General features: G+C 46.0%; 1 protein-coding gene across 4 annotated transcripts; it reads left to right on the forward strand.

Moving 5' to 3' along the window:
* On the forward strand, positions 1–26,909 carry BTBD18 (BTB domain containing 18). 4 transcript variants are annotated; one of them, XM_088458819.1, is made up of 3 exons: positions 1–70; positions 7,685–7,811; positions 24,384–26,909. In XM_088458819.1, the coding sequence occupies exons 2-3, from the start codon at positions 7,694–7,696 to the stop codon at positions 26,306–26,308; spliced, it is 2,043 nt and encodes a 680-aa protein (XP_088314945.1). In that variant the 5' UTR covers positions 1–70; positions 7,685–7,693; the 3' UTR covers positions 26,309–26,909. The 4 variants fall into 4 exon arrangements, with proteins under 4 accessions (XP_088314945.1, XP_088314944.1, XP_088314946.1 ...); XM_088458818.1 differs by lacking the exon at positions 1–70 and adding an exon at positions 5,542–5,679; XM_088458820.1 differs by lacking the exon at positions 1–70 and adding an exon at positions 5,862–5,938.
* Positions 26,910–27,254: the final 345 nt, after the last annotated feature.

Here is a 27,254-nt window from a genome sequence, read left to right on the forward strand (position 1 = left end):
AGGAAATTAACATTCCCATCATCCTGAGCAGGAAGTTAGGAGCAGATCTGTGCACAGTACCTAAAGAGGAGTAAGTAAGGTAAAAGAGAGGTTGGGATGTCCTACCTAGAAACCTACTGGACCCCTTCATAATTGTGCCATGTCCTTGAAGTTCTAAATGTCATTATTACACAAATATAAATTATAGTGCTATTTTATTACAAAAAATGTAGAACACAGTCTATATTTTACATACCTCCCAAATTAAGGTGGGACAGCTCTTATTTGATAGCACTGTCCAGCCCAAGAGCATCTTTTCCCATCTGATTGGAAAGTTAGATGGTATATTCACTGCTGCACGCACCTACCATTGGTGTATGCAGCAATTAATGGGTGTTTGGATGGGAGTGGGGATGGTCAGGGGTCTCTTATGCTGGCCATACACTAGCGCGATTTTGGGGCGATTGCCCGATTTTCAACTTGTACAATGAATCGTGTCGAAATCGTGTAACATTTAGGTAGGATACAATCCGATGCACACTCCTGACGCTCTTAAAACATATCGTATGATCAGATGTGCAGCCCATCATATCTATCATAATCGTATGCAGTTCGTGTGTGTTAAAAAGAACCAAATCGTGCCGACGGGACTGCCGGGGAGTTCAAGGGAAAACACGATGAATCGCATCGTACTAGTATATGGCCAGCATTAGACTTTGGAAGTACTAGGCATTCCCCAGTATGTGGCACTCTCCTACCATCAAGTTGAGGCTGTAAATTATATATGCTTCAAATACCATCATCTCACATAAATATTATTTTGTTAGCAGTGGAGTGTGCGACTTTGTAGTCTAAACAAAATGGCTCATCAAAGGACACTTCTGTTCCATTACCAAGATGACTGATGGTACTATAACTTACCTGAAACAGTCACGGGCTGGACTACAAGCTATGCTTCATTCCCCTGAACGGGTTGGGTATGAAATCTTGGCTGTCGGGATGCCGCTGGTCAGAATACAGACAGCGGCATGCCGACACCCATAAGAACGCACGTAAGTATTCTGCTAATCCCTACCCTAATCCTACCTCCCCGGGGCCTAACCCTAAACCCCCCCCTCCCCCCTACTGCCTAAACCTAAACTCACCCTCCCTATACCCTAAACCTAACCTCCCCCTCCCCGCACCCTAATCCTAACACACCCTCCCCGGTGCCTAACCCCGCTACCTAACCCTAACCTCCCCCTTTGGGATGCCGGCAGTCGGGATACTGGTGTCGGGATTTCCGTGCCAGTATACAGACCGTCGGCATCCTGCACGCTGACTACATCCCCCCTTGAACCACTGTAACAATTAGTATGGCTGTATTCAATAAACTACATTATTGGGTAAAGTGCCACGGGACTAGCCACGTGGATTCTTTGATAGATATCTTCTGTTATGTACACAATTCTGCTAAAACCACCAAGTTGTACACACATTTTAAACATTTTAAACATTTATGTATGCATTTATGTAGACTATGCCAGCGCCGTATCAGGACAGCAGTGCGCCCTGTGCAGCACTACCGTCCCTTTCGGTCCCCCCGCCCCACTCCTCCCCCTGAGCGCATACCTTTTCCTCCTGGAGGTGGGTGGAGGGCGGGACCTTCATCAGCGTTGTTGGAGCGCCGTACAGCACTGCAGGAGGACTATTCCTGCAGACCTCCGGAGCCGGAAAGTATGTGGCCGGTGACCTTGGAGGATTCCGCCCTGTGTGGAGGCACCGGCCGCACCACCCTACGGCTCTGCTCTATGCTATCTGAAACTGTTCATTGCTGCTTTTTGTGACAGCACAAATTTTAGCAGCATTACTGTTTAGCAAGCGGAGGCTCCTTCTCGTTACACATGTGCACAATAGTTTTACCCCTTCCAGCTATACATGTCCTCCATTGCCGGGTAAAGGTAACGCAGACCCTCCAACATGACCCCTTCCACCAGGTACAAAATACACTGCTCCTTGAATTCCCACTTTAAGGGCCATATTCAATTAGTTTTGCACCAGCGATACTTTTTCGCATGCCGCACTTTTTGCAGACTTTGCGTGTTTTAGCCGCAGAAACTTATAATGCGCACCCCCACTATTCGCCATATTCAATTCCAAAGGATGAGAAAACGCATCCCGGCAAAACTCACAGGCGAAAAGTGTTGGCAGACTTGGGGAAATCAGCCTGTCACCCCCCAAAAGATGCACTAACATTGGGGATCATTGTAGATGTCCCCGATTAGCCCTTCTGAAGCTATTTGGGGTACTTAAGTGCTATCAGTTGCTCAAAAATAGCGGCTTTGCACAAGTGGTGAAGAATAGCATTAAGCAGTTTGTTTTTGGTGAAAATAAGTAGTCCTGTCAAATTTGGGGTACTTGAAAATGGGTGCAAGCATAGTTAAAAAAGTCAAGTTTTAAGTGCTGCAAAAAACGCACCTTCAGCAAACACCTGAAATAAAACAAACACCTCCCCCCATACTATCAGACCCCCCAAAAGTCTATTTCGCTAGTTTTTGCGTTTGTACCCCCACTTTGTACTTTTTTTGCCCAAATTTTCAAAGTGCTTTTTTGGGGTGTTTCTCTTTTTTTTTTTGCGTTTTTTTGATGCAGTTATCCTTTGGGGGTCTGTCCAAAGGGTGCAGAGTGGTTTGCACCCCAAAACCCGCAATTCTGCACTTTTTTCCGCCGGTTATTCAGAGGCGAAACTTTTTCGACGTGTACATTGTATTGACTATCCGCACCGCCGAAAAGTCGCAAGAATTGAATACGGCAGAAACTTTCCGCCTGGCGAAATGATATCACTCGCGATACTTTACCGCAGAATCTGACTTTTCGCCTGGAATTGAATATGGCCCTAAATTTATGATTACAGGCACCTTAAACTTATTGATGAGAAGGGGGTGTTGATAAATTATAACACAGGTGATTGCAATCATAAATTAAGTGGGAGGTCCAGGAGCAGAGTATTTTGTACCTGGTATAATAGGTTTTGTTAATGCCATCTGAAGATGGTGTTACCTAGCCATGGAAAGCTAGTTAAATTATCCAGATGCCATAGTGCAGTGGTTCTCAAATTCGGTCCTCAGGACTCCACGCAGGTCATGTTTTCCAGTTCACCAAGCAGGTGCACAGGTGTACTTATTACTCACTGACACATTTTAAAAGATCCACAGGTGGAGATAATTATTTCACTTATGATTATGTGAGGACAACTGCAAAACTGGATTGGTATTAAATACCGCTGGACGCTGGAAGACCAGCGGTTCTAATCCCGGCAGGAAAGTATTTTCCTATTCGCTAACCCAGGGCTTGATAAATTTTTCTAAAATCTAAGCCAGGATGAGAGTGTAGGAGCCAGACCCACTGGGGCAGCATTATTGAGCACCTACACCCCGGGAAACCAACCCCCATGGCCACACCACTAACTGGGTATCCCAGGTAAACCACCCTCCCACAGCCACATTACTGAGCAGCTAACCCCCCTCTCCAGGCAACCAACCCCCAGAAAGACCACCCCTCTGCAGCCAAAAAACCCTGGGCAAGCAAAGCCACCGCCGACAGTGGCCGAACTAGAGAGTGGTGGGCCCAGGTGCAAGAATATGCTTTGGGCACCCCTATGCAGTGCCCCCAGTAGTGGTCCGCCTATGCAGTGCCCATAGTGGTGTCCCATATACAGTGCCCCCAGTAGTAGTCCCCCCTATGCATTGCCCCCAGTAGTAGTCCCCCTATGCAGTTCCCCCAGTAGTGGTCCCCCTATGTAATGCCCCTTTAATCAGTGCCCCCAGAAGTGGTCACCCCAGTAGTAGTCTCCCTATACAGTGCCCCCAGTAGTAGTCCCCCCTATGCAGTGACCCCACTAGTAGTCCCCACTATGCATTGCCCATAGTAGCGGCCCCATCCTGTACAGTGCCCCAGTAGTGCCCCCCACCATGCAGTGTCCCTAGTGGCCACCCCCACCTATGCAGTTCCCCCACAGTGTCCCCAGTAGCAGCCACTCCACCTATGCAGTGTCCCGAGTCCCCAGTAGCGGCCACCCCCACCTATGCAGTGCCCCCACAGTGTGTCCCTAGTAACGGCACCCCTCCATGCAGTGCCCCTTACACACACAAAAAAACCCACAACTTACCTGATCCCCGCTCCTGCCGACAACTGCCGCTGTCCGCTCCTCCAGGCCCACTCTGCACTATGGGAGCGACGTCATGACGTCTCTCCCATCACCTGCTGCGGGGAGAGCCAGAAGGCGGAGCTCATGAGTGAGCTCAAGTCGGCTCACTCCGTGGACGACGCAGCAGCCAATGAGTCTGTCATTGACTGCTATAACACACAGCCGCCGCTGGTCTTGTCGAGCCCTGCACTAACCTAACCCCCCCCCCAACCGTCCCTTAGGGGTGCCTAACCCCAACCTCCCCCCAAGTGCCCAAACCTAACCCCCCTTCCCCGCAGCCTAAACCTAAGTCTCCCGGGGGGGTGCCTAAACCTAAGTCTCCCGGGGGGTGCCTAACACTAACCTCCCCCCGGGGGTGCCTAACCCTAACCTTTCCTTTGCCTAACCCTCCTGGGGGGGTGCCTAACCCTAGGTCCCCCCCGGGAGTCCTAACCCCCCCCTCCCGTGTTGGGCTCCCGGCGTAGGTAAAATGATAGGCGTCTGGGATTTCGACGCCTGTCATTAGACCCTTGCCGGGATTAGACAGTCGGGATGCCGATGGTCGTCATTTAGACCGTCGGCATCCCGACTGCATACCCTGCAAAACATCCACTGTTTGGGGTTGAGGACCGATTTTGAGAACCTATGCCATAGAGAACTACGGGCACATGGTAATTTGCAAAAATACAGAGACTGCAAGAGTGATATCTCTTCTGTTTCTCTGGGGGGCATTCAATTCAACGCACTATTTAATAGCGACTGGAGGGACTCCCGAAGCTATTCAATACACCGCGCTGTTTAGGTGCGCTAAGGATTTCTCGCACCTCCCGGGGATGCAAAGAGAAATTTGATCAAAGTGCAGGAAGCGCGGCTATTTTTCTACATAGCGCGGCGCTAACAGCAGCGCGCCCGGCACTTTGGTCAGAGAATGGCGGTTACCATGCCTTAACACCCTTATTGAGGCGCGATAACCGGCATTCTCAGACCACACAGCGCACTGAATTGAATAACTCCAGGAGCTCGTTCCCGATGCTATTCAATTCGCGTTGAATTGAATCGCCCCCCTGTAGCTAAATAGGGGTAATCATCACTGATTCCTAAACAAACCCCAATAAATTATTAGGACATATCATAGTGCACCTGAAAAAGGGCCATGGGGAAGGGCCAGGGAAGAGATAGGGGTACTCTTGGGGCAGTCGGGAGATGCTGGGGATGAAATAAGAGGAAGCTACAAGTGAGAATGATAATAAACAGGAAAATTGATAGGCCCAAACAGCGCCCCCTGCCTTGCGGTGCCCTGTGCCATGGCACAGGTGGGACTTCCCTAGTTACAGCCCTGTCTCTAAAACCTGAACTGTTGTGGATGCCTTGAGGACTGCGTTTGGGAACCTCTGGTGTATACTTTTAATGTCATTTTGTGAGTTGCTTTACTTCTACTGACAGTGACAGAACAGCATTGAGCGAAAAATACGTTAGTTGCATATGAACTGCTGCAATCATCTTTCCCTTTAATCTCTTCACTACATCCCTCATGAGTAAGTATCTTTTACAGCTCTATTTAGAATAAACTTCCAGCCTAGAGCAGGGTCCAGGATGTAAGTGGAAGAAATCTAATTATATATATATAGATATATAGATATATATAAAACATTCGAGCATCACTCTGTGCGCCGCCATTTTGATCACAAGAAGCGCAAAGGAACCGCTGCAGCGCCGGCCTCAGCCAATCATCGCAGCCAGGAGAAACGTGACGAGTAACGTGCGGCCGCCGCCGGCATTTGTCCCAGTAGCACCGTAGGTTCTGTGCGGCCTAATTCTAAGCTGCTTCATTCATCCTTATCCATAGGCGGCGGTGGTAAAAAATAATATTACACAGCAACGGTGGCGTGTGTGGTGCTGTTACTGGGGTACGCACTGCTTGTTCTTACCTCTGCTCACGGGCGTCTTCCATCTAATAAATGATAGCTGGGGTCACGGAGGGCAGACAGGGACCTGTGTACATTGGGTGCTTGGCTATTACTGCATTATTTTATTATTACTAGTGTGGCACAGAGCAATGACGAGTTTAGAGCACTGCCCAGAACTGTTTGTAATGTATAGTGGGTGTTGGTTACAGAGAATGGGTCACAATTAATGGAAAAGTGTACAAAAGATCTGTGTATGCATACAATCTGGTTGCAGTGCTTACCCTAGTGTATTTCTAATTTAGATTACTTAGAAGGGATTACTTATTTTTTAGAATAGGTATAAATAGCCAGGCATGCCATATCATCCCTTTAATTTGGGACAAATATGAATTACACAAATTCTGTGGCTGCCTGACTTCTAGTCTCCATTTCACCTGGTTTTAATCAGCCACAGATCCTGTGTGATTCACCTGTCCCGAAATAAGGGGTGATATGGCAAGCCTCTATATAGCCCTTGTTGGTGAAGGGTTACTAAGCTGCAACAGTAGGATGTTCTTCATTAGGTGGGAGATGTATATTGCCTTGGAGAGAGCTAAAGTACCCACCAATCGGCTGCTAACTCACTTTACAGGCTGTGTTTTGAAAATGGCAGTTCGGAGCTGATTGGTTAGTACTTTTATTTCTTTCCACTTTCGCTCTCCAAGGTTTGATACATTTCACCCTAGGTTCCCAACAATTTTGGCACTTTAGGCGATTGTGTTGTTAGGGTAACATAGCTACTGTATTGGGCACATCTTCTCACCCCTGTGCTCTATATGAGTAACCCTGAGGTTAACTCCCAATATCTTTATAAGAGTGTTTTATGGGGTCATTCAGGCAAATGGTTTCCCTTGTCACTTTTCAAATGCAGCGAGAGAACCGCTGGTGGTCACAGCTGATCTCTGTCATTCTCATGCTCTCCTCCCCGTAGATTGGTTACTGTGACGTATCATTACTGTCACATATACAGCACGGCATGGGAACCAGTCTGTTTATCTTCCTTATTTCATCATGTTGTGTTTTTATTTATTTTTTTGGTATGAGCTTCTTTTAAAATAACAAATTCCTGTGTTGGTAAATTTATAAAATCTGATTGAGGCTTGTTAAACAGTTACAGACATAAGCAAATGTATAAAAGTAGTAGTTTACTAAACAGGTTGAAATGCCTGTTGATTAGAAGCCAGAGAAGCACTATAGAGCATACTAACTATACATACATGATTTACCTCTGTCATTCTGTTTATTTTGACAGTATGCCCTTCAGAAAGTACACACAGCATTTTTTGGTATTCTTTGTTATCCATCATATTTTTGTTTTTACGTGTTTGGATCCAATATTTAAAAAAAAAAGTAAAATATGTCCTGATTGAAATTTAACATGCAACAGGCACGCTTGCCCAGGCCTGATACTATTGCAATATGGGTGTGAAAATGGAAATACCGGTTAGGCACTAGAATTTGAGCACAACTCCCAGTGAAAATGCGGATAATCTTCCATGATATGGTTTGAAAATATGCAATAACAAATGCCTGTTGATGTCTTTATAAAATGAATGTTCATTTACGTGTCTAATTTTTTTTTATTTTCCCATAGCTCGATGAAATGGCTCCTGGCTTGCGACTTTCTTACTGGAACCCCCGTCTCTTGCGTACTATGTACTTTCAGCTGCAGCAACAACAGCAGGGTGGTCTATTTTGCGATGTCACTCTACAGGGCAATGGTGAGAGAGCATACTTAGGCACTGGTTATATAAAAGTTCACTAATCTGAACCATAAAGTTTGTGTCATGTGTATGCTTTCTTAAAATTTAGGTGGTTTTCTGCAATTCTGTTTTATTCTTTTGTGCGTGTGACCAGGTCCTGCACAGTAGCCGTAGGTACTCAGGGCCTGATTCAGAGCCGGACGCTCTGACCAGAGCGCTCGCTCTGAATCAGTGCCCTCCTACCTCAAGTTGGAGCGGACTCTTGGACGCTCGCATAGCTGTGGGTTACCACCCACAGCTTATGCGAGTGTCCATGATGATGGTCGCGATAGTCAAGACAATCGCGACCATCGGACTTATTATTAACAAGATATCCAACACTAATCAACAGTAACTATTGCGGCCGATGCAGAGTTGAAGGCATGTATCTTATATCTGTATATTTGGTTTTATAGCTGTCATCATTATCAGTGCACACTTCCACCAGTGCTATCATTGATGCAAAAGATCTGTCTGAAACAGGCATATTTACGCTTCCAAGCAAATCAGCAACAACCACTGGGCCTGATTCAGAGCCGGACGCTCTGACCAGAGCGCTTGCTCTGAATCAGGGCCCTCCTACCTATTCTTGGAGCGGCCTCTTGGAAGCTCGCATAGCTGTGGGTTATCACTACAGCTTATGCGAGCGTCCATGATGATGGTCGCGATGGTCAAGGCCATTGCGACCATTGGGCTTGCGACGAGACCCTGCGGTAGGGTCTCGCTGCCGCAAGCCCTGGAGTGATTTTGGCTCTATCAGAGCCAAAATCACTCCCACTGACATCACTAGTGATGTCAGTGGGGCCGGACCCAGACGGTAGGCGTTCCCATGGGAACGCCTCCGTCTGGCAGGCACACCCACCAAAGGGGGCGTGCTGTCAATCAACATCGACAGCACGCCCCCTTTGGTGCGAGACCCCGAGCGACGGCTACCCCGTCGCTCGCCGGGTCTCGCGCATGTGCACGACGGAGCTCTCTCCGCCGTGCGCATGCGCATTTGGGTACCATCGACCCGCTTGCGAGCATCCTGCGTTCGCGAGCGGGTCCGAATGAGACCCTCAGTTGCTAGATTAGCCATAGATGTAATACCCCGAAACTGTGGAGTATTACGAAGCTTCTGATAATTTTAAAATTCTTCTTTCAGCTACACCTAATGGTAATGTTGCTAAAAGTTACCTTACGATGAAGTATGCCTTCTCACATTTTTCTCTCAATGTAACAAGTCAATTGGTACTTTAACATATTTCTTTTTATTAACAATTACCTTGATAACCAGATAAGGTTTGAACAATGTGCATATACTTTTCTAAACAAATGAATTGGATCAATACATTCAATCACAGTTTGGCACATAAAATACACAAAATAACTGAAGTTTTACTATTCTGGAACAATCTCGTCTCTGGGCTGTTCGTCTGTGGAGCCAAAACTGGTTAGATTAGGGCATACAATACGAATCAAACACATTAGACCAGATCCTGCTCCATGTAACATATAATCTAGTGCATATATCCTTTTCTAAGGCATACGAAGAACCCCACTTCTCTCCTGAACACAATTTGCTGGTTAGCTCCTTATAAGATAAGTCTCTGTAACTGGCAGCAGCTATAAGGAGCGTACACACTAGACGACATGCTCCCTGAGCGATTGAGACATGACATTGAGCACACCCGCTGAACGATATCATCAACGAGCGCCGGGCTCTCTCCCCCATTCCATAACATCGTCAGGTTGGCCTGCATGTTAACCCGATGAACGACCCGCGGGAACGCTCATCTTCGTTATCGTTAATCGTTTTGGTGTTAAAAATGGAACGATAAAGTGGACGACTGAACGATATCGATATCGTTCAGTCGACCACTTTAATCGCCCAGTGTGTACGCACCTATAGTGTACAGTAATTATCTATATGTATATAGCGTTATTCCTGTGCTGTCTTATAGGGTAATTACTTTTCCTCAGAGTGCTATACTGGTTATGTATGTCTTGGTGGAGGAATCGGGGAGATACTCCTCCTGCTTACCCATCTCCTGCAGTGTTGCTCACCGGGAACCATCCCCGGTCTCTGGGTATGTTTTGTAAAGCTGCGCAGCCCCTCTCCATCTGACAGCCCCCTCTGGACCCCTGTAACTGTCCACCCCAGCCACCTGCTGCTGGCTCCAGACGGTTCTATGTCATGTGACCTGCTGCTGGCTCCCCACTGCTTTATTCACTCCTCTTTCCCTATTGGCTCTAGGTTACCCTTGTGGGGTCCAGAGCCCCAACAAACAAAGAACAATCTAAATAATGACATATTATAACAGCCATAGTACCATACTTACATTATATACCAGCGATGCTCGGGTTTACTCGGATTTACTAATTTCTTTTCGTCCAAATTATTGCAAGTTCGGATTTGTTTTATTGGCTATCCAAAACACGTGATAGCCGATAGCCAATAGAATACCGTTTTTGAGAGCCGAACATATCCGAGTAAATCCGAACCCGCACATATCTAGTATATACAATTCTAATATATGTTTTAATATCTATACAAGGGAACACTGCTATAAGTGGTACTCCTAGTATCTGGGGTACCACATAGGTAAACAAGGTTATGACGATAGCCACCTAAATTGATAAGTCATCGTCCCTTTCTCCATCCAAAATATAAATAAAAACATGGGTTCCACTTGTACTCTGTTAGCAACCAGCAAAAAGCATATATTTAATTTCTGCCTCAGATCGCTGAGGACTTCTGATTCTTTTTATTTTGCAGTGAGCCCCCAAGTTTTCATCTTCGTCACTAATAAATGGATTGAGGCCATGCCTTTTTCTCTTCTGTGCCACCATCACTTTAATTCAGAAAGTTTATGAGAACACATGCCACTTATTTACTGGTAATTAGTGATTCTAATTCTGGGATTTTAAAGATAAAATCCCAGGTATTATGCAGTTCCTGAACAGAGACTGGAACAGGACTGGTGGGAAGTGGGGCATGTATTTCCTGAACAGAGCCAGATTAAAGGGGACCGGGTGCTGCCATACTTTCTTGTAGGCGTGTTGTCCAGTCCTATTCTAGCTGCAGTAGAAGAGCTAGAGTCCCATAGCAGACCTTGTGTTGAGGCAACTCTCAGTGACTTAGGGGTATATTTACTAAAGTGCAGGTTTTTAGAATTGCAGATGTTGCCCATAGCAACCTATCAGATTCTACTTAACATTTATCTAGCACCTTCTAGGAGATAATATAATCTGATTGGTTGCTATGGCCAACATCTCCAATTCTAAAAACCTGCAATTTAGTAAATATACCCCTTAGAGTCTGAGCATCTTGTAGTTCAGCTCTTCTACTGCAGACTGGCCTGGCCTGGTCAATGCAAGCATATTCTGCAGGTTTACCATATATAAATATTTAACAATGAGACCGTAAGAATTTTTTTTTTTACTTAAAAATGTAATAGAAAATGTTACAGCTCTGCCCACCTTTTAGTTTGTGTGTAAATATGACCTGTCACCTGTGGTGAAGAGGTCTTTTGGTATAGTGTCTTGTGCTCTGTGTATGCTCTGTAGCTGAGGTTGATTCTGTACCTTATGCATCTCAGTCGCAAATCCACTTGCATTTAAATGTGCATGACAGGGTGTCAATGAGGCATTTGTCCATAGGCTAAGTTTAGGGAGGGCATGTAGCGAATTGCAGGCTTTTATGCATTTTCAGAGCTCCATCTGAGTTCAGATAAATCGCTTGTGCCAGGTACAGTATAGGGCTGGTAGAAGTGCCCGCTAATAATCACAGGTATTTGAACAATGGTTTGAACAGGGAGAGTTGGACTGCATAGATGTGTACATCTCGGTATATGGGTGAATATGCTAATTAGTTCTATATGCAAAATACAGGTGTAATAATGAGTGCAGCTCTGCTTGTCCCCAGTAAATGCAACAAAAAAAAAAACCGTAGCCTCTTTGTCCGAGAGAGAGAGACTGTAGAAAATAAGATGCAAATAACCAGACTCTGCACCTGAGTTTGTAGCACCCGGCAGGCTGTTTTAGCGGCCTAGACAGAACGCTACTGTAGTTCTGAAAAGTTCTGTACTACTGTTCCTTGTTATGTCTACGGCATATAGAGCAGTTGAATTTACGGGTTGTAAAAAAGCCATATGTTCTTGTTGTACAAAAGTGGCATGTGTCAGACATATAGGACCGTGCCAGCAATACACTGCGTAAATAGGCCGGGGTGTTTACATGTGATGATTTGTTGGTATGGTCATATAGGGCTGGCATATATCACTATATGTTTGGAGAACCGTATAGCCATGTAGGATAGTGCAGTGTGGGGGGAGGGGTTCTGTTGTATTAGCATGCTACAAAAAAAAATTCTGTCACAGAAAAACTTTATATACATAACCTGAAAAATAAACATTCCATGAAAACTTTTGCAATTTTTTTTTTTCAGTGAAAATGTATAATAAAAGCATGAGATAGATGCATAGGCAGTATACATGAAATGTGGTACAGCTACAGGCTATAAACAGGTGTACTGAAGCATGGGAATAGCCAGTATGGATTTGTGCATGTATTTGGCACATAATACATGTACCTTCTGAATGTAGGTGTACAGTGTCTAACTGTCTATGCATTTATATTGAGCCTGCTAAAATGCATTTGCACATACAATGCTTGACAGCAAGTGGCCTTTTATTGAGGGGGAAAAAATCCACACAATTTCTACATCTATTGCACAGTGTCGCCGTCTCATTGCCATATACACATGTGAACAAAGGTAAACAACAATTAATAATAGTTGTATTTCATGTGCTGATGTTGGTACGTTTTCACGAGAGTACGTAGCAAGCCACGGCAGAATTAATTATGCACATCAACAAAGGCAGAGTGCCTGCTGAAGGAGCATCGGAGGAACGGTAGAAAGTGTGTACACACTGCACTTTAGGCCCAATATTGTACGGTCACATCTGATGAATATTAACCTGCAGAAGAAACCTGATCTTCAGATTCTACCAGTTTTCCTCTGAGAAAACATGAGCGAAGGTGCACACGCACTCTTAAGATGTCGCATTTACGGGTTGGGAATTGAATGAACGGCCCGATGATTGTACAGGTGTGTACCCAGCTTAAGCCCATCTGCAGTGATCCAGTGATTTATGCCAGCATGTCAATTAAGTGATTTTGGCAGCTTTATAGTAACCCAGCAGCCATGGAACATTTAAGGGGACAATTCAATTAGGTTCAAGTTGGGTTCTGTGAACTGTTCTCATGCGTTACATCTGCAATTCAATTAGAAACTCTCATTTATTTTCCAGAGCAAATTTGCATTCTTTTTGTGTGCACGTTCCTGAGCAGGTGAAAGGGGAAAATCTTAATTTCTCCTTCATCCACTAGGGGACACTAGAGGACTTCAAGATAGTGAGGTATAGACTGTGCTGAGTGGAGCTTGGCACTAATAATTTTAAATGAAGTGTGACTAGCTCCTCCCCTCTATACCCCCATACACTGCTAGGAGCGCTGTTTTGGGCAAGTGTGCATATCTCTCAGCTCTCTGTACCCCAGTATATTCTGTTTACTTACCCTGTCACTTCACCTCTTTGTGGTTTGTGTGGGGTTTGTATGTAGCATGACTAGCAGGTCAAAGGCATCGCAAAAATGATTTACCTGCAAAAAGTGTGAAGTAAAATTTACACAGGGACAGTCAGCTAACTCAATATTGTGTGACTGTTTATCTGTATAGCAACTATCTGCAGAGATGTCAGAACCACCGTATTGGACGCAGGTTACATCTGTTATGTCCTCTCTCTCGGCTGAACTGGAGGCTTCTCGCAGAGAAAAAGAGGCTTACAGGTCAGCTGCTACAGAGGAACCAGCTTGGGCGAAATCCCTAGCTGTTTCTATGGATGGAATTTCCAAAGCCATGACAATTGCGTCCGCTCTGCAAGTCTCTAAAGAGATTGTTACCCTCAGTCCTCCATTGGGATGACCCAGAGAAAGATGATATGCCGGAATTAGAAGAGGGTGAGTATGCTCCAGATTCGCCTTTGGAGTCTGATCCTGAAACTGTATCAGAGGGTATAGAAGCCTTGATTGCTGCAATACAACAGGTATTGCAGATACAGAAGGACGACTCAGGTCCTGCAAAACAGTCTTTCTTTCTTAAAAAAACACAGACAAGCTACGGCTGCCTAATATCGGAAGACCTGGATTCCCTTTAACAACAGCCTGGGAACATCCGGATAAAAAGTTTCAGATATCCCGGCGTTTATCTTTTTACCCTTTTCCAGCCGATAATAGAAAAGCTTGTGAAACTGCCCCTACAGTAGATTAATCTGTATCACGACAGTCAAAGAAGACTACGCTCCCAGTTCCTGTAATCACGTCTTTAAAGGACATGTCCGATCGGAGACTGGAGAGCACTCTTAAGTCAATTTACACAGCTGCAGGGGTGACTCTTCGTCCAGCGATCATTAGCTGCTGGACTAACAAGGCTATCAAAATTTGGGCTAAGCAGTTGGTGGACGGAATGAGAGATCAGCTGCCAATGGAGGAACTCATTTCGTTAGCAGAGCATATAGGTGATGCGTCGGCTTACCTTGGAGAAGCGTCTAAGGATGTTTGTTCTATTGCCTCCAGAACTTCAGCTCTGGCAATTTCAGCACGACGGGCACTGTGGCTCAAAACTTGGCAGGCGGGCGCGGAATCCAAAAAGGCTATGGAAGCACTTACTTTCACGGGAAATGTCCTATTTGGAGCAGAATTAGATAAATGGATATCTCAGGCTACTGGAGGTAAATCCACCTTTCTCCCGACTGCAGCTCCTCCACCTAGAAGATCTTACTCGGGACCTTCGTTTCGGTCCTTTCGGGCCCCGGGTCGTTCACGTGGTCATTTCAGAGGAGGATCATCAACGTCCCGTGGTACCAGAGGTCGGGGTAGAAACGCAGCCACCACAGGCTCGATTCAAGTTTAGTCCACTACCAAACCCAGTGCATGACGGGTTTCCCTCTCACCTGGGGGACCCCAGAGTGGGAGCTCGTCTTCGGGACTTCAGCGAGGTCTGGACGGAAACCTGTGTGGACGCTTGAGTCCTAGATCTAATAACTCGGGGCTACAAGCTCGATTTCCAGTTTCAACCCCCCGAATTGTTTTTTACCACAGGTTTGCCAGTTTTCAACGACAGAGGTGTGGTCTTACAGAAAGCAATAGAGAAACTCTGTCCATGAAGGTAAGGTGGTAATCCAAGTCCCTAGTCATAAGACAGGAAAAGGTTTTTACTACAGTCTTTTTGTCATTCCGAAGCCGGATGGCTCAGTCAGACCTGTTCTAAACTCAAAGGATCTCAATCCATATTTACGGATTTTCAGATTCAAGATGGAGTCTCTTCAGTCGGTAATTGCAGGCTTGGAGGAGGGCAAATTCATGGTATCTCTAAATATCAAAGACTCCTATCTGCACATTCCCATTTGGACATCTCACGAGGCTTTCCTGAGATTCGGAATTCCAATTTCCAGTTTCAGGCCTTACCCTTCGGCTTATGTTCAGCCCCACAGGTATTCACAAAGGTTATGGCTGTGATAATGAGTCTCCTTCGGAAACAAGGGATCACTATTATTCTGTATCTGGACGACCTCCTGCTGAATGCGCATTCCAAGGATCAATAATTACAGAACATCACCACGTCATGGATGGATCCTGAATTTTCCCAAGTCGCATCTGCAACCGTCACAGAGGCCCTGATTCAGAGCCGGACGCTCTGACAGAGCGCTCGCTCTGAATCAGGGCTGTCCTTCTCTTTTTTTTTAGAGCGGCCTCCTGGCCGCTCGCATAGCTGTGGGTGACCACCCACAGCTATAGCGAGCGGCCAAAAAGATGGTCGCGATGGTCAAGACCATCAGGCTTGCGACGAGACCCTTGTGGTAGGGTCTCGTTGCCGCAAGCCCTGGAGTGCTTTCGGCTCTATCAGAGTCGAGAGCACTCCCACTGACATCACTCGTGATGTCAGTGGGGCTGGCCCCAGACGGTAGGCGTTCCTATGGGAACGCCTCCGTCTGGGCAGCCATGCCCACCAAAGGGGGCGTGCTGTCACTTAACATCGACAGCATGCCCCCTTTGTAGCGAGACCCGGAGCGATGGCTTGGCCGTCGCTATCCGGGTCTCGCGCATGCGCACGACGGAGCCGGCTCCCGCATGCGCACTGGGCCAACATCGACCCGCTTGCGAGCGCTCGCGAGCGGGTCTGAATCAGGCCCTGAGATTGCAATTCTTGGAATGATCATGGACACACTGTCTCAATGTGTGTTTCTTCCCCAGGACAAGATAACTTCCATTCAGGAGATGGTGCAGTTGGTCCTTCAACGTCGGCAGTCGGCAGGTTTTGGTTCATGCCTGTATCCGACTTCTGGGGAAGATGGTGGCAGTCTTCGAGGCTGTTCCTTACGGTTGTTTTCACTCCAGACCTTTTCAGCTAGATCTCCTCTCACAATGGTCAGGATCCCACCTGTTTCTTCACCAATGAGTCAGGTTACAACACTCTGATATCCCTACTGTGGTTGTTAAAGTCAGTTCACCTTACGGAGGGAAAGCGATTTGGAGATTGGGATTCAACGGTTTTTACCACAGATGCGAGTCTAAGAGGCTGGGTTGCAGTAATTCAAGAGCATCACTTCCAGGAACGCTGGACAGCACAGGAAACGAGTCTTCCAATCAACATATTGGAATTAAGAGCAGTTTTCTACACAATCCAGACAGCAGGTCACCTTCTGAGGGGTCGAGCAGTCAGGGTCCAGTCCGACAACGCCACAACAGTGGCATACATAAACAAGGAGGCACCAGAAGTCGAGCGGCCATGAAAGAAGTAAGACAGATTCTAATCTGGGTGGAAAAATTTCAGCAGTCTTCATACCCGGCGTCGAAAATTGGGAGGCAGACTACCTCAGTCGTCAGGATGTACATCCAGGAGAATGGGCTCCACATCCACAGGTGTTGCAGCAGCTGGTCCAATGGTGGGGTCTTCCTCATGGCATCCAGACAAAACCATCAACTGCCTCTTTACTGCTCTCGAACAATGGATCCACAAGCGGTGGCTGTGGATGCAGTCAACACCATGGTGGTTAAAATTTGTTTATCTGCTTCCTCCATTCCCCCTTCTTCCTCGACTCCTTCAACGCATAAAGAGGGAACAGGCCAAGGTCCTGCGGATGGCTCCGGACTGGCCTCACAGAGCTTGGTACTCCAACATTCAACTCCTGAGCCCTTACCACTCAGAGAGGATCTACTCCTGCAGGGTCCTTTAGTCTATCCAGACTTAAAGCGGCTACGTTTGACGGCGTGGCTGTCAAAAGGGCCATCTTAAAACGTAAAGGAATACCTTCCAAGGTGATTCCTACGAAGCTTAGAGCCAGGAAGGAAGTTACTTCTAAGCATTACCATCGTATTTGGAAGGCATATGTATCCTGGTGCGAATGTAGAGTTTTGCCTCCTACAGAGTTCAGTCTTCCCAGATTTCTGCTTTTTCTGCAAGTGGGTCTCTCAACAGGCCTTGGTTGGGATCTCTGAAGGTCCAGATTTCAGCGCTCTAGGTTTTCTTCCAAAAGAAATTGGCATTACTACCTGACGTGCAGACTTTTCTGCAAGGCGTGGATAGATTGCAACCACCCTTTGTTCCTCCTCCAGCTCCATGGGATGGACTTAGGACCTGATTCAGACCTGCTCGCAAAATGCGGTCGCTCGCTGGCAAAAAGGGGCCGGATATTTAAATTAAGTGCTCGCACTGCGTGGCATAAGGATGCCCTCTATGTCTTAGCGAGCGACGGCAATAAGCGCTCGCAAGTGTATAAAGACGCCCCCTTGCCACTCGCAGCACACGTCATTTCTGGGAATTGTAGGATTAATTGGTAACATCGAAAGCCATCGGAGCTGCTCGTAGTTCTTGTGGTTGCCTTTCCCCGCCACAAGCACTGCGATCAGTGCGGCCTGAAATACATGCAGGTGACGTGTACAATGACACTACATTGCTAATTATGCACGCCATTTAAACAGCGTTTTGGCGGCCTGACATGCCTGCGTTCGCACATCCACTCCCTCGTTCACAAGCACCTTCCCCTGTTACCACCCACAAACAGCACTATCTGTCACTCAAAGTAGCGACCTGATGGTGGCTTACGAGCAACCAAAATCAGATCGTAAAGACTGGCTTGTGCACGCGCACTGCGAATTATACGCATACGCAGACGGGCGAAAATCGCTCATAGAGAGCGAGCGCCACTTAGCGACCTGGTCTGAATCAGGTCCTTAGTCCTTTCTTTCTTAGTCTTCTCTGTTAGAGCCTTTGGAGTCGGTGGAATTTAAATATCTGTCAGGATCCGGCCTGGTATCGGCCTTTACTCACCGCTGGACTGGTGTCTTTAGGCTCTGAGGCGTTCAGACATCAATGGTGGGTTATGGCTGAAGATTCTCCCCGGGGTCCGGTAGGACTTTCATGTGTGCGTCCTGACTCCTGTGCGAGCAGGCATGGGCGCAGCCATGTTGGTTCATCTCACCTGACCAGTTTCCTCCAATGGCAGTCCTGCTAGTGTCCCAGCTGATCTCAGGATCCAATGACCAGCTGCCTAGGGGTATTTAGGTCTGACTCCTGCAACAGGAAGTTGCTGTTCAACATCGCTGCATGACTGCACGTACTGTAGTCATTCCCTGTGACAACCGCATCCTGTTTTAGTGGCCGTATTACTTACTCTGTGTTCCTGGCTTCCTGTGTTCCTTCTGTGATCTCCGTGTATTCAGTCCCTGTGTTCTGTACTACCTCCAAGTTCATCCCGTAGTGTCTCCAGTTGCATCTCTGTATACCTTCCAAGTCACCTGCCAGTGCGTCCGGAGCCGCATCTTAGTGTATAAAATACACATCCCTGTGTACGATTTCCAAGTCACTTGCCAGTGTGTCCGTAGCTGCTTCTTAGTGTACATAATACACATCCTTGTGTACGATTTCTAAGTCACCTGCCAGTATGTCCGGAGCTGCACCTTTGTGTTCAAAATACTCATCCTTGCGTACCGTATCCCTGTGCTTCAGTGCAAGTCCTGCCTACACCTCCGGTACGTCCTAACCAGCACCCAGTGTACTCAGTCCCTGTGTCTCAGCTCAGGCCATTCCCTTGTGCTACTCCCAGTGTTCCCTGTGTAGTTTTCAGTATATTTTTCCTAGTCTTCCGTCTCTCCCAGGTACCTGTCCAGAGGGCTGCGACCTGCTCACTTTGTGCTGCGAAAACCATATCCCAATTGGCGGGGTCACTGGAGAAAGCCACCAGGTGGGTTAGACTCCGTGCCTCTGGGCAGGTCTTGCCAAACCTGGGCTTGACTGCAATTGGAAGACTTAGTCTGTCACCCCCATCATAGCCATACCACTATCCCGAAACCCCCCCCGGTTCTTAACCTCATCAGAGGTAGTTCCTGTGCCGGTTGTGACAATATTTTTCGTTGAAGGTGATACTTCTACTGGCTCTGGTTTCCGCCAGGAGTGTGTCGGAGCTGGGAGCTTTATCTTGTTATGCTCCATATTTGGTATTTCATGACGATAGAGCTGAGCTACGCACCAGAATGGATTTTCTGCCTCAGGTGGTTTTGGCTTTCCACATCATCCTATTGTAGTTCCGGTTCTTCCACAGGATTCTCCTTCTTCTAGATCTTTGGATGTTGTTAGAGCTCTTCGAATATATGTAGACAGGACGGCAGCCATTCGCAAGACGGATACTCTTTGTTTTGTATGATGCTGCTCGGTCAGGTTGGCCAGCTTCCAAACAGACAGACTCGATGGATTCGTCTAACCATCCGACAGGCGTATATGGCCTCGTCTAGATAACCTCCATCTTCCATTACCGGACATTCAACTCGCTCAGTGGGTGCCTCATGGGCAGCTGCTCAAGGTGTTTCTATGGAATCTCTATGCTGGGCAGCTACTTGGTCGGGCCAGCATACTTTTGTTCGGTTTTACAGATTTTACACATTTGCGACCTCTGCATCACAGTATGGTCGGTCTGTGTTGCAGGGTTCTCAGCGCTTTCCCACCCGTGATGGGAGCTCTGGGACGTCCCCACTGCCTTGAAGTCCTCCAGTGTCCACTAGTGGATGAAGGAGAAAACAGGATTTGGGTACTTGCCGATAAATCCCTTTCTCCGATTCCACAGGGGACACTGGACGCCCACCCGGCGCTGTTCTTTCTGCCACACCTGTTATGCCTGTTAGCAACATGTTTGTTGTCTAGGGCACAGGTTCTCAAACTCTGTCCTCAGGACCCCACACAGTGCATGTTTTCCAGATCTCACAGATTTGCTAATTAAATAATTAGCTCCACCTGTGGATCTTTTAAAATGTCAGTGAGTAATGAACACACCTGTGCTCCTGCTGGGTGACATGGAAAACGTGACCTGTGTGGGGTCCTAAGGGCCGAGTTTGAGAACCACTGGTCTAGGGTGATGTTATGGTGCGTACACACTGGGCGATTAAAGTGGACGACTGAACGATAACTATATCGTTATCGTTCAGTCGTCCACTTTATCGTCCATTTTTAACACAAAAACGATGAACGGGTCGTTCGTCGTCATCGTTCATCGGGTTAACATGCAGGCCAACCTGACGAGCTGCATGTTATGGAATGGGGGAGAGAGCCCGGCGCTGAACGATATCGTTAATGATATCGTTCAGCGGGTGTGCTCAATGTCATGAACGACATTGAGCACAGCCTGCCGGGGACACACTAGACGATATCACTCAGGGAGCATATCGTCTAGTGCGCAGGTTCTCAAACTCGGTCCTCAGGACACCAAACAGTGCATGTTTTGCAGGTCTCCTCACATAATTACTAGTAAATAGTTAGCTGCGCCTGTAGATCTTTTAAAATGTGTCAGTGAGTAATGAATACACCTGTGTACCTGCTGGGTGACCTGCAAAAAGTGAACCGTGTGGGGTCCTGAGGACCGAGTTTGAGAACCACTGGTCTAGTGTGTACGCACCATAAGAGACCTGTTTGTCGTCTCTTGTTTTGTTTCTATTTTCCTTTGTTTTCAACTTTCAATTGTTTTGTGTATTTTCGCCTCCTCCTCTTCTGTCGATCTTTTTTTCTCAGCTCCCCTTGGGCACGGTTCTAATACTGGCCTGTAGGGTGCTATAGAGGGGTGGAGCTAGTCACACTTAATTTAAAATTATAAGTGCCAAGCTCCACTCAGCACCGTCTATACCCCAATGTCTTGAAGTCCTCCAGTGTCCCCTGTGGAATCGGAGAAAGGGATTTATCGGTAAGTACCAAAATCCTGTTTTTAAGCTACAAATTACGGGGCACAGTGCAGAACCTCTAGTATACCCTACCCAATAAATAATCATGCACTTGGACAGGTTTAGCACCTCTGGGAACTCCCTCAAGACTGTTGAAAAACCATTCCAGGAGACTACCTCATGAAGCTGATTGAGAGAATGCTAAGAGTGTGCAAATCTGTCATCCAAGCAAAAGGGGGCTACTTTGAGGAATCTTAAATTAACAACATATTTTGATTTGTTTAACACTTTTTTTGTTTACAACATCATTTCATGTGTGTTCTTTCATAGTTTTGATGTTTTCAGTTTTAATCTACTATGTTGAAAATAATTTAAATAAAAACCATTGAATGAGAAGGTGTGTCCAAACTTTTGACTGGTACTGTATAATATATTCCATAGACAAAAAACCTTACAGGTTTCACATGTCCCATTAAGGCTGCTTAAACATGTTCTGAAAATTCACAAAACCTATTGATTTTCTGCCACTCACTCTAAAAAGCAATGAAATTAAGATCATTAAGGCTGACGCCTTAATGGACGTGTTCCTTGCGTAATGGTTCTGGAAATACAGAACCATTTCCGATAGTTCTGGAAATACAGGGGGAAAAAATGTATTTACTAGAACCAGCACTGAACTCTTTCTAGCAGGTGGGGGAGGTGAAGCCACAGCCAGGGGAGCCCTTTCACCGGGCCCCCCAGCTGAAGCATCACCCCTGACCGCTAGTCATATGAATATGCGGGACCCCTAGGTCATTTGTCCCCCGTATTTTGGCAACCGGGACTGGTTCTCAAAAGCCTGGTGCTGGTTGTTCTTCATACCCCCTACGTCATTTGTCCCCTGTATTTAGCACAACCAGTACTGGCTTTCCAAAGCCCGGTGCTGGTTGTTGTTTTTGGAAAGGGGCCCACACCATTTTTTTTGTTTGTTTTACACAGGGTTTTTTTATTTAATTAAACACAGAAGCACAGACGGGTCTCACTGACCTGTCCCTGCTTCTGTGTTTGTTTTTTTAAACACAGATGCAGGTATTACGGATATTCCAGATCCGAGCCTGCATCTGTATGCTGCTACCTTCCCCGGATCCTAACGCCTGCACCACTGCCGCCCGCACCACCACCTCTAACGCCTGCTACCGTCCCGGTTCCTGGCCCCAGTCCCAGTTAACCCCTACCCCCTCTCCCCTGCATCCTGGCCGAAGCAAACACCGGCTTCCTTCCCCCCAGACCCAGCCCCTGCTAACGCCTGCAAACGACGGCCATCTTGGTACGCCCAAGTGAAGCCACAGTGAATACACCTACTGGAGGCTCCTTCTGCAGCTGCGCAACAAGTTGAAAAGTCCTATCTATTCAATGGCGCATTCTTGAGGTAATAGTTTAAAAACTGTAACTTACCTGAACCCCAAAAACATGTACCCTGGCACAATAGCTATCTAATAAAACAAACCCCAAATCTAAATTCGCCCCCTACCCTCAGTTATGCCTTTCCCAAAAAACCCCCATAGACTGTAGTCTATGCAGAAAAGTGGTCCTAATTGAGAATGTCACAAAAATGTGACAGTTGAAACTTTAGATTACTTCCAAATCCTCATTTTTTTTATGTTTTTGCCCTGAATTTTGGCATGCAGCACCGAGCGACAGTTCTACCCGCCCATGCCATATTTCAGCTCTGTACCTCCCAATAGTTTTTGAGGTGTAGATCCTTAAACACCCTGCCCCCCTCCGGAATTCTTTATGGGAGAATTGCAGTTTTTTACACGCAACCTTAATATAAGGGCACGACTGTGCCCTTATAATTTACAAAATGTCCTCAATGTACCCTAACAGTGCAGGTTTTGGAGATATCCATGGTTGAGCACAGATGGTTAAATCAAGCTGACTGAGGTACTTAATTAGTACCTCGGTCAATTTGATTTGACCACCTGTGCTCAACCATGAATATCCTTAAAACCTGGACTGTTGGGTTACCTCGAGGACCGAGTTTGGGAACCTCTGCCTTATGTTGGGTAAGACAATATTTCGGCTGATCCGACATATCTAAATTGGCTAATGTTATCCATACCAACGCTGGGTACACACATTAAGTGTGTACCCTGCTTAACACTCAACTCCTATTCTCTACTTGTGGAAACTGCAGATATGATCATCTTGCTGTATAACCGATGTCCCAGTATAAATCTAGATGTACAAAGCAGAACAGATGTTTTGAACCTAGTAAGTGGGGTTGGGTAGGGGATCCCGGCTGTCAGAATCCTGACACCGACATCCTGACAGGGCTAGCATACCGACACTTGTTGTTCGGTATGCTAACCCTCCCCCTCTCTCAACCCAAATCCTCCCTCAATACTCCCCCCTTAGGTTCTAACCCTCCCCCTAGTGCCTAACCCAGTGTTGGCTAACCTTGACACTCCAGCTGTTGTGGAACTATATATCCCAGCATGCCCTGCCACAGTTTTAGCATGCCCTAATAGCAAAACTGTAGCAGTGCATGCTGGGTTATCTAGTTCCATAACAGCTGGAGTGTCAAGGTTAGCCAACACTGGCCTAGCCCCTAAACCTAAAACACCCCGCATCTTACCTTCGGTATCATGGCGGTCTGGATGTCGGTGTCAGTATTGTGAGATGCGTCGGTAATATCAGCACTGACATTGCACCAGCAGGGCTATTGACTGTATCCCAGTAAATGACCTGTGAGGTGTTGCTGGGTACTTAACTTGGGAAGATGTGATGTCACCGGGACATCTCTTAGCAGTGGGTGTAGGGCAATGGGCTAAGGTTTCCTCTGAAAATGTATACTAATAAAGTAAGGATAAACAACTACAGTAATAGTGGCTGGTATTTCATCCATATATAAAATTAAATACTAAGCAAATTCGGTCCTCAAGGTACCATAACAGTCCAGGATTTGAGGATATCCATGATTGAGCACAGGTGGCTTAATTAGTACCTACTTGCTTGTAGATTTTAAATCTGCAGTACTTTTAAGTACGCAACAAAATGTGTTTTGCACTTAATAGTATTGCTGTTTTAAATTGTGGGCAAAAATGCATTAACATTTAGGGGCTTTATAAGTATGAGTCCCCAGCGGCCGTGTGTGAACATATACACTAGAATTACAGATAGAGGCATGGACAGAATTAAAAACTTGCAGGTAAAAAAAAGCTAATGGGAAATACAAAATCAATAGTAATAAAGAATTGGCATTTACAGACTAGGTGGACTGATCAGTGCATTTGTACTATAAATTTTCTATTTTCTTTTTTTCTGTAGGTGAAGGTCTCCATGTTCACTCTTGTGTAATTGCAGCCTGCAGTCCATATATAGCCAAGCTTCTCACATGTCCAGGTGAAATATCAGGTGGTTTTGATCCATCAAAACCAATACTATTCAATAGACGCGTACTACACTTTCGTGAAATTTCCAGCCACCACTTACTTCCTCTTGTCCGTTACATGTACACATCAGAACTGGAGATTGCACCAGCAGATGTCCATGGTGTTCTCAAAGCGGCAAAGAAGTTACAGATACCTGAGCTGGAGATTTTACAGCTGCAGGGAGGCAGGTTAGTCAGGCCTGAATGTGGAAGAAGGCTAAACAGAAATTGTCTCAGTAGCATGAAACACACTCAATATGAAGTGGCTGACATACAAAATAACGGATTAAGACCAGTTGTTAAGGACATGCATGCCAAGGACAATAAAAAAAGCAGCTCAAATATGCTGAAGATGGAACCGAGAAGTCCGGAAAAGGAGGAGGTGACGCCGAGCTGCCTGGGGGCTCAGGAGGTGGCGCCGAGCTGCCTGGGGGCTCAGGAGGTGGCGCCGAGCTGCCTGGGGGCTCAGGAGGTGGCGCCGAGCTGCCTGGGGGCTCAGGAGGTGGCGCCGAGCTGCCTGGGGGCTCAGGAGGTGGCCCCGAGCTGCCTGGGGGCTCAGGAGGTGGCGCCGAGTTGCCTGCGGGCTCAGGAGGCGGTGCCGAACTGCCTGGAGAGCATGATGAAGAAGGTGCCAATTAGTCAGGGTATAGCAGAAAAAACAAAAAGTTTACCCAGTTCTTTTCACTACCATAATAGGCCTGTAACAGTATCTGAAAAGCAAAATAGAGGCAGTCCTAAAATATTACCAGACCAAGATAAAGAACTTATTGCAGTAGAAAAACAAACCGCCTATGACATTACATCAAGAAAACGACTAACGAAAAGGCTACGACTGGACAGAGGAAGAAAACAAGCTGTATTACCTAAACCTAAAAAGGATCGAGTGATCGATAGCAAAAACATTAACATGACTTCACATGATGTGCAGAATGACCTGCAATTTCAAGAGGCGTCAAGAGGACATCAACTACCGGATAAATCAGCAAGTGAGGAACATGCTGGAAATTTGGAGGGTTCGGTGGACTGTAGATTGAGACCAGAGAAAATAAAAACATTCCATCTAAAAGAGGGTACTGATACAGCACAGTGTGTTAACAGTGAGATGGCTGATCCTACAGAGCATACTGCAACTGTAAGTTTTAATGATTGTATAGGTCTGGAAGGTATAAGTAAAGAATGGTCAGATCAGATGACAGAAGTGGAAAATGAGACTGTAAACCAGAGAAGTTTATTAACAGTTGACCAATGTAAATCTGATACTGGTATGGTATATCCTCATGATAAGGCTATTAACTGTACTGACACAGCACAGTGTATTAGCTGTGAAATGGCTGATCCTACAGAAGATACTGTAAGTTTTAATGATTGTGTAGGTCTGGAAAGTATAAGTAAAGATTGGTCAGATCAGATGACAGAAGTGGAAAATGAGACTGTAAACCAGAGAAGTTTAGGAACAATTGACCAATGTAAATCTGATGCTGGCATGGTATATCCTCATAAGGATATGAATGAACCGGGAAAGAGATGTCTGAGTGTGAATGAGTCTCATGCGAGTGAAATAGAGAAGGTGAAATTGAGGAAAGCCAGCAACGGACGTAGCTGGGAAGTTGTAAGAGAAGTGGAGTCCCCGCACATTGAGTGCTATGATGGGAGTGACAAACCGTTCAATGAGCTAGAGCAGCTCCTGGAGGAGATACTAAATGTACCATCTCCCATGTCTCCAGGTGTGGATGTGGGTGGGTGCAGTCCAGTGACTGTTGTGGAGGGCGTGTGGCCTGACCTGTCCTCAGACTCTGATACAGATGTCGATGTTCTTGGCTAAATAAAAAATAACATTTATATAGGCAGCCTAATATACTAATAGTCTAAAGGGGGGTATCCACTAGACGATCAAGTGGAACGATAACGATAAAATTGTTCGATAATCATTCGATAATTGTTTGAAAATTTGGTCTTGTAGACATCTATCATCGTTCAAACATGCTGGTCAACCTGACGATATCGTCAGGTTCAGCATTTTTGCAGATGATTGATTGTGCCCGCACTGAACGACATATCGTTCAGTGTGGGCACCCTGCAGTGTAGTTAACGATATCTTTATCGTTCAGTCTTTTCACTGTCGGGTAGTGGATACCCTCCTTTAGACTTTGGTGGTAAAGACTTGAAACATTATCTTCAGTCAATTTTTAGATTTTGCTATTGAGCTAATGATTTTGGTGCTCACACACTGATAGTTTTTCTATATTCAGGTTCCACTGTCTTGATGGCATAGTATTTGTATTTTGCATGTAATTTAATTAGTGTATTTTACCATTGGTTAAAAAAAATCATACAAAAGAAAAGGTGTGCATTGCTATTCTGTACAATCTAAATTTTATGTGTGTGTATTATAAAGAAACCTTTTTTGTCCACACACAATATATACAGCAGTTTAATTTCATTAACATTTGTCATAAAATTACTTAATTTATTAATTGTTTTTGTTGTTGTTGGTTTAAAAACTGTTAATGCAATATGACCGTATAAATCTGCCTTTAGTTTTGCAGCGTTTTGTTTTGTACTCCGTATTACATTTTTAGTATGGATTAAACAAAATTTATATGCAATTATTTTGTGTTTTTGTTTTTTACTTTAGGGGGAACATTTTTACTTTTTCACTTGTAACCTGTATAGATGAAATCCGCTTTTCTCATCTTATGGGGCACACTGGACCTTGAGGGGGAAATCAATTTTTTGCCCGCGACTGATAGTGCCGGAATGCCTGACAG

This window comes from Taudactylus pleione, unplaced genomic scaffold (genome assembly GCF_031769625.1).
Source record: "Taudactylus pleione unplaced genomic scaffold, aTauple2 ptg000854l, whole genome shotgun sequence".
NCBI classification, from domain to species: domain Eukaryota; kingdom Metazoa; phylum Chordata; class Amphibia; order Anura; family Myobatrachidae; genus Taudactylus; species Taudactylus pleione.